Source organism: Octodon degus, unplaced genomic scaffold, assembly GCF_000260255.1.
Source record: "Octodon degus isolate 3935 unplaced genomic scaffold, OctDeg1.0 scaffold00040, whole genome shotgun sequence".
NCBI lineage: Eukaryota > Metazoa > Chordata > Mammalia > Rodentia > Octodontidae > Octodon > Octodon degus.
In genome coordinates, this window is record NW_004524616.1 from 15562027 (window position 1) to 15572858 (window position 10832).

The window sequence follows — 10832 nt, forward strand, 5'->3', positions numbered from 1 at the left end:
ACTTGCCAGGGAAGCGCTTATTCCACTGAGCCATCTCCCTGGCCCCAAGAATATTATTTGAAAATAGATGTTTATTACATGTCATTAAATACTTATTGCCAAAATTTCTTATATAGACCTTCCATGTATTCCAATTACTGATTTTTCTCATATAAGAAATATAATGACTAACATAAAGTGCATCACAATAGAATTTAGGTTTGAAAGGAATGACTAACACTTAAGAACAGCCCAACATTTAAAATCTCTTGTAAATGTAACTTAGTTGACACAGTCCAGCTTACAATTGTTTTAAACTTATACTTTATATCTTAAAAGTAATTATACTAATAAAAATCTGAAATGTATTCTAAAAGTATTTTATCTTATAAACAAACACTGACACTAAATTACTTGTCCCCAGTTAATTACATTGTTTGTACTCTCCCAGGGGACATTTTGCATGGGTAAAGTTTTAAAATCCCTTCAATCTTTCAACTATAGCTAACTGTTACTACAGGTGATAAAAATTAATTAATTACATCCTGAATTTAGGAGAAGGAATCTATAGGTCATCCAAGCATACATTCAGAAGTCTTTTCTATAACATAAACCCCCTATCTTCCCTACATTTTTAACTATCATACTCTAAACAACAGGCAAAATTCACTTTTATCTACTAAGTTTCAAGCAAAAATCTGAACTATATCACCCAGCTTGTTTACTGCAGCAAAATTTTAGCTTCACTGAGAACAAGCGAAGGCACAAAAGGCTCCTAGTTTTCAGTGATAATATGTTATCATATTCTCTATGTCCAGTGGCCTCACACCAGTATCCTAATTATTCAGAGCTTCTTAGGACAGAAACACATAAATGAACTATGGGAATTTTTTTCACATTTATGGATTCATTCTCTACACTCTAAAAATAGGCATCAAAGGGCAATGTAAAAGTGTTCAGTTTAACGTTTCCAGATAGACTAAATCTGTGCCACTGAACAACTGCTTCATGATTTCTCCAGAAAAGTATTGGTAGACCTTTAACTGTATGATATTAGAACGCCTAGTTACACCACTAAATTATGAAAAGTGCCCGAAAGTGCTTTATAAACTTTAAACTACACTGGCAGTTATAGCTAGCCAGAAACAAAAACCAAATAAGAACTCTTTCAAAAGCAGATGCTCTGATTATATCCCACTTGTCATTTTCTTATTCAAAAGCTTGAACTTGCAGCCTACATCTAGGCATCTACGCACCAAACCATCTTCTCCTTATTGAATTCTAGAAAGTAAATTTCTGTTTTTTTAAAACAAAGATCATCTTTGATAATATAAATATGCTCATTTTTGATAACATAAAATGCCCATTTTTACCCTCACTCAGGATTCCTAGCCTGGAAGACTAAAAATGTAGTTTTCCAACAACATAGGCATGAAATGAAACCTGGAAATCAGGGCCCAAGACTCCAGGGGAGAGCTGTGGAGAAGGCAGCCGTGGGCTGCCACGCTCTCCCTCCAGCCTGCGGGGCTGGGCACACACAGCCACTCTTCCATTAAAGGATGCTCTGTAACACAGGGCTTGGCACCCACACTGACAGTGGCAGGAGTGTTCCGGACCCAAGTCTGCATTGTAACATGCCATATCTTCTGGGTCCCATACAGTTTCAGACAGAGTGGGGCCTCAGCAAAAATTTGAGTAGATTATTCAGTCTCATGAGTTTTATTTAATGAGTATGAGGCAGCTCACAATATCGATAAGCCACTGAAAAAAGTGTGAGGGACAAACTGTTGCCAAAACAGTCCATGATTGGCACCCTAAGGCCCATGTCACCTGGGGCCCTAGCCACTGAGAAGCTCCTACTTCATTATTTCATGTGGCCAGCTGGTCAGATGTGCACGTTACTTAAGGTGAAGGCTTCCAGCACCATGAGTTTCATAATTAACTGCACAGATGAGGGTAGTAAAACTCAGAGAGGGGAGGGCCGAATGGTAAGTATCTACCCCTTCAGGAGCAGACCTCAGTAAGCAAACAGAAGTCCTGGGAGAACTCTCAGTTTGACATTTTTTACACAGGCCATTTTAAAATAATAGCATCAGGTGTTGGCTTATATAAAAATGCTAATTTTCCCACATTTTTATTTTCTACTTTATTGAAACTGTGTAATTTTACTTTGTGGAGAAAGAAGCTAATTTTGTGATTTTGATCCACACTATAACTTGCAAAGAACTTGGGCACTCTGAAAGTTGTGCGATGTGTATTGGTCACTCACACCGGGCATTCACAAGGCTGTTTTTACCCAAGGAAATAGGGCTGACTAGGCTTACCTTCCTTCCCCAGGCACAGAAACGTGGGCAGAGCTTGGGCTGAGACCCCCAGGTCACACAGTCCTACCTCTACGGCCTAATGGCTTAACATGCTCTGTGCCATCTCCTGGGCTGTTTTCTGTTCTTACTCAAAATTCAGAGACCAATGGTCAAGTCCATCGCTGGTGAAACGGAGGCAGGGTAAGGCGGCTGGGTCAGAACCAGAGGCCCTGCCTCCTGCGGGATGCAGCTCTCCTAGCTCCTTGCTAGAGGTGCTTCAATCCCGGCCTAAAGTCCAAACCCAGAGAACTCCATTTTCCACTGCCCAGGGCCCTCGGCTCTCTCTCCCGGCCAGGCCAGTCTGGTGGGTGCTCGGCAGCGGCTCACTCACCTCCCAGAGATGCTGCGTGTTCCTCACAGTGCCCGCCTGCACCTTGTCTGGGGCCAGCAGTACTCCCTGGAAGGGCCCGATCCAGGTGCCCTGCTGGATCCTCTGCGCTGCGCAGATGCCGTAAGCCAGGCCGGGCACGGTGCTGGTGCACAGGCACACCTCCCGCGGCAGGTCCCGCAGCCACTCGGGCAGCTCGGGTGGCGCGGCGGCGGCGGCGCTGCTGGTGCCCACGAGCCGGCGCAGCGAGTGCAGCGGGCCGTGCATGGGGCACTCGCCGTGGCGGTGGTCGGCGCACATGTCGCAGCCTGCGGAGACAAGAGGGGTTCAGCGGGTGCCCCGGCTCCAGGGTTGCACCCCATCCCAGAGGCCACCGGAGGCGATCCGCCCTACCGGGCTCCGCGCCCCCGCGCCCCAACCCGCCTGGCACCGGCACCGGGCCTCGTTGCTCAGCTCACAGAGCTCTTGGCCCTGCTGCCCGGCCTCCCTCTTCCGCCGCCCGCGAGCTCCGGCCAGAGCAGGCGCGTATCCCCCACCGTACATGGTCCACGTCTCGTCCTAGGCACACGTTTTCCCCTTTTCACCGGGTTAAGGGAAGGGTTAACACCCCCAAGAGAGTGGCAACCGATGGCGCTCCAAAGCTGTCACAGGAGGAGCCGGCCTGGCCCAGCCCATGGGAGCCTGGACGCCGGCCCGGGCCCAAGGGGAGCTGCAGAAGGACGTGGATGAGACACATGCGCCCTGTCCCGCCCGAAACCCGGTGCGATGTTCCCTGCGCTTTGCAGCGCGGGGAGAGGCCCAGTCCGCCGATGACAAAGGTGCTGCATCCTTCGCGCTTTGCTGTGGACAGCAGCTGTAGTCAGGCCGCCCCTCTCCGACCTTTCCTGGCCAGGCCACACGTGGACCTACCAGGCCAGGCACGGGCCGCACCGCAGCAAGCCTCCGAGTCTCCATCCCTGGCCGGCCTCCAGGGGAGCCTGCGGCGCTGGACCGGACCAGACTTCCGGACAAGGCCAGACTGGCAGAGATGGTGAGAGCTGGGGACCAAGAACTGTTCAGGCAGGGCTCAATCCAGGGTCCTGCCCAACCCTCGATGGACATAAGGGCAAGAGGCCAGGACTTCAGCACAGCTGGTCCTGATGGGTCACCCTGGATATACCCTATCTGGGCTGAAACTCCCTTAGGAATCTGTTACAAACCCATCAAGGAGAAAGTTTCTGTGAATGAACAGGAAATTACAACCCAGCACGGTGAGCTTCTTAATAAGCAATGTTGGTTATTGGAGCATCCTATCCTAGGAGTCACAGTTTCCATTTCACTCCACCCAGTGTAGCCCAAGGAAGGAGGGGGCCTCTGACTGCGGCTCTTTAGGAGGGTCCTCAGGCCTCTGCTGCAGAGTGGGTTTCATATGCCTGAGCCTCCTTTAACCCAAAGGTTTCTCCTGCCAGCAGCATGCATCAGCTGTAAACAAAGCCAAAGGCCTAGGTGGGAGTATGCAAGCACTTATCCATGTGTCAGCTCCTCAAAAAGACATACTCCACCCACTCAAGCTTTTTACTGTGGAAATAAAAAAAATTCAAAACAGTGTGGGCACAGAAAGACTAAATACTCATGATTTCTAAGAACCTTCTACATGCTGTGCCTCTGTCTCGGACCAAACTATCACCATGTTATCTAAGTACATGATTCCCATTGTACAGATAAGGCAGATGCAGCTTCACAAGCACTGTAAGCTGATAAGGTTTAGGAAGCTAGAAGGTGGCAGAGAAGAGATTCACAGTTGAGTCTCCCTGACACCAGTGTTTCCAAACTGAAATCAGGAAAAAGCTATTGGAAGCTGAAGAATTTTATACTCAAACTCATGATTCAATCAACAGCATGGAAATATTTTACTGAGACTATTATCCGAGGACCACAGACACTGCCGCAGCCTGAGTCCGACATTTCTCCCCCACACCCTAGGAGCTGAGGATGAGGAAGAGCACTAACTGATAATGCCCACAATTTTAATGTGTTTAACTACAGAAATGGCCTTTCAGCACCTTAAGCCAAACTAACTAAAAACAACTCCTAAAAGCTTGTACCAGCGATCCTATCAGCTTCTTACATTGATACATGTAACATCACATCAACTACATCAGTAATAAAATGAGGAAGAATGAACTCCAGTCATTCTCCCCAAAGACTCAGGAAACACACTTACACAAAATATTTGTAATGCATAAGAAAAAAACTACAGTGTTTTCACAAAAGCCCTCTTCAGCTTACTAAGTTTTATTTTCTCTACCTCAAATAACCTTAATCACATTTTGCAGAATAATAACAGAGGTTTCCCCAATATCTGAGGAAGCCACCTGTTTGTTAAGTGAACCGCAGAACGAGAGCAGCCCGTCCACTTTACATAGGCCATGCAAATGAATCTTAGTTGGAGAATCACTTCAAGTTGTATCACAATATTCTTTCAGGAAAGTTGACAGATTGCCATCAAAATACATGCTATATCAATACTTTAAGTATACAAAATCATTTCAACTGAAAACTTCTGACTTCTAACCCAGAGGAGCTTGAGTGTTTAAAAGAGTAACTTATTTCCCAGTGGGCAAACACGTCACATGTTGACATTCAAGTACAAAAATATTTCTAGTCATAAACACCTGTATTAGGTTTGACAGGGAAGCAATCTACTTATAGATAAACACACATGTACGACATATTCTATATTTTATATAGCAGCATATTTTACACACATACACAACATTCCAGGCAAGCTATATATAAATCCATCTGCATTCATAAGCAGGAGGTAAATAAAAGTTCCCACTCCCTTAAAATTAGAGAAAATGCCTTTGTACACATTCATAATTATTATTCATCAAGAGTTTTCTCTGTTCATGAAAAGTATTTCCATATCCTCCAAGTGAGATGCACTGCATACTACGTTAGCAGCAGGAGTATATGAACCCTGGTCCCTCTTCTGTCTTGATGAGCTCTGTCCGCATCCTTGAGGACCGCAGGGCTGCCCTGGGCTGCAGACCTGACCTGGAAGAGCAAATGTCACCTTTCTTTTCAGTTCTTCTTATCTGTGACTGGCTTTACAAGTACATATACATCTTCTATTATTTTAAATAAACCTACTTTAAGGGAAAGGGGGCAATCAGGGTATTTTTTTTCTTTGTCATGCTAGGAAAGGTAAACTATAAAACACTTCAGAGGTTCTGGTGCACCGCAGAATTAGAGCAACCAGTCCACTTTTACTTAGGCCACGTAATATGAATCTTAGTTGGAGAATCACTTCAAGTTATATCACAATATACTTTCAGAAAAGTCGACAGATTGCCATCAAAATACATGCTATACTAACACTTTAAGTATACAAAATCAGATGGGCGTTGAGGGCAGGAGCAGTCCCCAGTGTTGGAAACTGCAGGCATGTACTGCTCAAGGTTTTTCTGATACTGTCCTCACCTCCTACCCTTATAAAAGGAAATGAAAATATCCGACTCCCACCCGCCTGGGCAGCGGAATCCACTGGACCATGCATCCTCCCCAACCCAGAGGTCAGGGCCCTAAAGCACAGGTCTTGCCCTGTGGCTGCTGCACATCTCAGCCGGGAGGTGACCTAGTGCCGCCTGCTGGTAGCCAGTGCTGTGCAGCCAGGCTGAGATGGGTGAGAGGTGGATGGAGCAACCGGAGGCCAGCACCCCCTGGGTACCTTTGCTCAGTCCCTCAGGGCTCCCTTCTGCAGGGCTCCCCTTAGAGGATGGGACAAGTTGAAGTGACCTCAGGGTGCCCCTGCACCACCACCCACCCAGTCCTGATCCACAGAGCAGGGGTCCTTGCATCCCCAAATAGCTCCGAGGCTGATCGGAGGCCTCAGAGAGGGTGCTGGGCTGGGGCACCCTGCCGGAGGACCTTGCTGCCTGTGCTACCTCCAGCTAACTGGCTGGCTCAGCCTTGGACCTAGTGGGAGAGACAAAGGGGAGGGAAGAAGGAGAGGGAGGACCCTGGCTTTGTCTCCCAGTGACTGTATTAATAAATTAGGGGAGTGCCATCGAGAGAGGGCAGCACGCTGCGGAGATAAAGCTGCAGGCCGGCCCTGCCCTGTGAGGCCGCGTGGACAATGTGAGATGATGAATAGGAGCTGGAGAGGAGATCGAAGAGGGCCTGGGCTGGCTCCACTCTCCCCTACAAAACTATAGGGCAATTAATTGTAGCTTGTCCCCTCATCCTTCATCTCCTAGTGGCACATATCGATGGAGATTACTGCTGATGGACCATTTTATCACCTTAAATAAACAGTCGCCACCTCTTCTAACCTCAATCTAATATATGGCTCTATGTTCAGTTTCAGGGTGCTAGATAATGGATGATGTAAAATAGCTAAATCATGTGTGTTCCAGGATGGGCCCAGCCTACTCACAAAAAGCAAGCGTGGGGGGCAGCACAAAAGCCCACACCCAGACAGGAGCCTCCCTTCTACCAGGCCCCAGATCTGAAATCCAAGTCGTTGCTGGGTTTTGACAAAAGGGATGTGGGGCAGGAGAGGCACAAGAGGACACCTTAGCTGGCACAGAAGGAGGTGGGCCTGGTAGTGGTCCTGGGCCTGAAGCTCCCCAGACAGTACCAAAATTTTCCAATGGGTGGGAAGAGATCAGGGAAGGGCAGTAAAAAAGAGAAAGAAAGAATGGGAAGAAGCAAGCAAGTAACCCACTCTTGCCCTCCCTCCCCTCTTTCCCATCTCAGACCTAGGCTCCCAGCTGGATTTCCTTCTCTCCAGCCCTTCTCCCCAACCCTTGGCCACTGTGGTGCTGCTAGCTACAGACCCTCCAGCCCTGCTCCTATAGCCCAGCACACACCAGGTCTGTTCCCTGGCAGGAAGTCTCCATAAATCAGGAGGGAACAGTTAGAGTCCCTTCCCCAGCTGAGGAGGTTGCCAGCTAACCCAACTCTACTCACACACACCCTAACAGTTATTGCTTGTCTTCTTCTCAGACAGAAGGGAAGGATTTCTTCACAAAATGGTGTGAAAACTAATTGGCTCTATGGAGAGATGACCCCAGGTCCTCCCTACAAACATACAAACACCAGGCATACTCCTCACCATCTCCAGCTACCCTGCCTAAAGGACTGACAGGTCTCAGACAACAGCTCCAAAACCTGAGAAGCAGCCACTGTGATAGAGCATGGTAGAATCAATGCACTGGGAAACCCAGCAGCAAATGAGGGCAGCAATACAAGAAAGAGCCCAGCTCCCATGTGTGTGGACGGCGGCGGCAGCAGCACCGGACTTGGGAGAAGGGAAAAAGCAGCTAAGCACTGGAAGCTTCTGTGGAAAGTGTACTTCAGAGTAAAATGATGCATGGAGGAGCTCGTGTGTGTGTGTGTGTGTGTGTGTGTGTGTGTGTGTGTGTGTAAGGACTATAAGCCCCTTCACTGTGGCATTTGCCATAAATGCCAATAAAATTTCAGGGTGAAATGAGTATTACTGAGTTCTTTTCTTAACAAGCAACGGTACTGTATTGCTGATCCCAGGAAAAAAGTTAGGCTTCTAAAGGGAAGGAAGAAGTCAACAGGCCCCCCTTTTCCCCTAGTTAAGAAAAAAATGACAGATCAGCTTTTAAATACAAGGTGACAAAATGAAGCATCGCTGAATTCTTTAGCCAAAGGAAAAAAAAAGAAAACTCTAGAAATATACACATGCTAAATTAACAGCGACTTCTCTCTGCCTCTGCCTCTGCCCTGCCCCACATCACACCGGCCCATGGGCACCACCGGTACGAGGGACGAGGGGACACTCCTGCCTTCAGTCTTTCAAGTGATCCACATACCAACTTCCCAAGCCAAGGGAGACTGTTTCTCAGTTTCTCCAGTCAGGTTGACTTCTTTTATGCCCCTACTTAGAGTTAACTAACTGGCCTTTCAGTTTTGTAAAATACACCCAAGAGTGTTTTTCAAAGGAATTGCCTAAACCTGCTTCCTGGAGAGGGGAGGCCCGGCCCACCAGCGTTATTCCAAGCTACCTCTGCTTTGTTTTCCTTCTCAAAGAGCATTTAATTAGTGAGCAACCCGTGGCATAGCTCTAAATAAGACAATCTAACTTTCTTTCTGTCTATATTTTCTTTCACACTTTGAACACCGAAGCAGTCCAGCGGACTCAAAGGCAGATATCAACATTAACACAACAGGAATATTTTAAATAAAATCATAATTCATCACCTTTAAAAGGAAGATATATCCAGACAGTAAACTGATTCAATACTTATATGTTAATTAGTAATTTATCCTAGTTCTTTCTGTGGTCAGTCTGTTTTCTCCAGTGAAAATGTATTGAGTATCAAGACTGCAGTGTAAACCGCACAAGGAGTTTAACACACAGCCAGGACTAGGGAATGGCTCATGGTGTCTTTTCTAGCACAGATTTAAATTCAGAAAAGAAACTGCAAACTTGATGAGGCACTCCAAACTCCCAGTAAGAAATACATTTTCTAAAACATTTTTAACTTTTATTTCTATTCAGAACCGTTCTATTCAAAACACATGTAAGAAATTCACTAAGAAATAAGTATCTGAAATTTATTCAGACAACATAATTTTAGAAAATGTCTTGAAACTCTGAACTATAACAGTCCTCGACCACACAAAAACTTAAGAGTTGAAAATCCCATTTTAAACGAGTATTTTACTCTCAGAATCTGGAAATGGAAAAAAAATTAATAACTGCTCTTTTTGTTGGTATTATTTTCATGACAATTACCCCCAACTATTATGAAATGATTAATACAGCTCAATCACTAGGCTGCTGCCTGATATTTTTCCATCAAAGCAATGAGTCTGCGACCTAAGTTATTTTACTCTTACAACAAATTAAGAAGTTCGTGGAGCAACTTATTCAAAATAGAATACAAATAAATATGTATGATCAACTTTTCTCAGAGACACCAGATGAAAGGATGAGACCAAAAAACAGCTGAATGCATGCTGATTTTTCAAAAGCCTGTATTGCTCTGACATTCTTAATCTGTTTTAATGTTATCGAAAAAGGTCTCTAAAAGTATACTTAACACTTAACCCCCCAAACCTTAGTTGTAAACATATCATAACTTCTGAAATTGCCTAGCAAAACGAAATATAAAGCAATACAGGTTGTTGATTTTCACTTAAGAGTTTGAACTCTAAATCTTGAAATAGAATTCTACAGTACTGTGTGGATAAACGTCTGACACTGTGAGCGTGGAAATAAAGCTAGCTGAGACCTACTGCTTATATAGGTATTTATCATTTACCTGGGGAAGAGGAGAGTAAGCTTGTTTTTGTAAAAATCTACCACCCTTAACTTTAAAAACTAAACCAGCACGGATAGCAAGCGTTTGCCTGATCAAGAGTGCACGGAGAACGCGGGATTCGCAAGGCAAGATCCTGCCCAGAAGTTGGGAATTTTCTTTTCTCCAAGTAGCCGGCACTTCTCTTTTCTATCTTTTCTCAATAAATAGTAGACCCGAGACCAATGCCTGTCTGCAGGAAGAGACAAGTCCGCTGTCACCCAAAACTTCCACTCGGGCGCAGCCCGGAGCTCCAGGCGGTCCCCGGACGACCGAGGCCGAACGAGCGCGGACGCGGCCAATCTGGAGATAAAGCGGGGACTAGCGGACCCGGACTCGGGGCGCGCCGCTGCCGGTCCAAGCCAGGCCGTGGGGCTGCCCAGGCTTCCCCCGCGTGGTCCGGCAGGGGGCAGAGGTCACACGGCCCGGGCCGGACGCCGGTCCCACTCCGCGGCTGGGCAGCAGGGCTGCAGGGGCCCCCGCAGGAACCCCGCGCTCCTCCCCGACCCGCAGGACTTCGGCCGGCCGCTCCCCCACCACAGCCCGGCCGGTCCGAGCGCGGGGCGCGCTACGTACGGTTGTTGGGGTCGCCGGTGTGCTGGTTGAGCGGGATGATCTCCATGCGCTGCTGGCCGTACAGGTAATAGTCCAGCTCCTCGGCGCTGCAACGGAAGCGCGGGGCGCCCCGGCCGTCCCGGTCCCCGCCGTGGCCTCCGCTGCCGCCGCACTTGGCGGGCCCCAGCCCGGGGCCGGCGCCCAGGCACAGGTCCTTGGTGGGCAGCGGCTCAGCGGCCACGGCGGCGGCCAAGGGCGCGAACACCGGCAGCTGCGCCACGGGCAGGG

At 47.5% G+C, this 10832-nt stretch overlaps 1 protein-coding gene across 1 annotated transcript in view; it reads right to left on the bottom strand.

Moving 5' to 3' along the window:
• The window catches only part of Prdm6 (PR/SET domain 6), a 99301-nt gene that overhangs the window by 87473 nt on the left and 996 nt on the right, over positions 1 to 10832 (bottom strand). The window contains exons 3-4 of the mRNA XM_023715302.1: positions 10566 to 10815; positions 2674 to 2978 (exon numbers count right to left, since the gene is read on the bottom strand). Of these exons, the coding sequence (XP_023571070.1) occupies positions 2674 to 2978; positions 10566 to 10815 (555 nt within the window). The remainder of the gene's footprint in view (positions 1 to 2673; positions 2979 to 10565; positions 10816 to 10832) is intronic.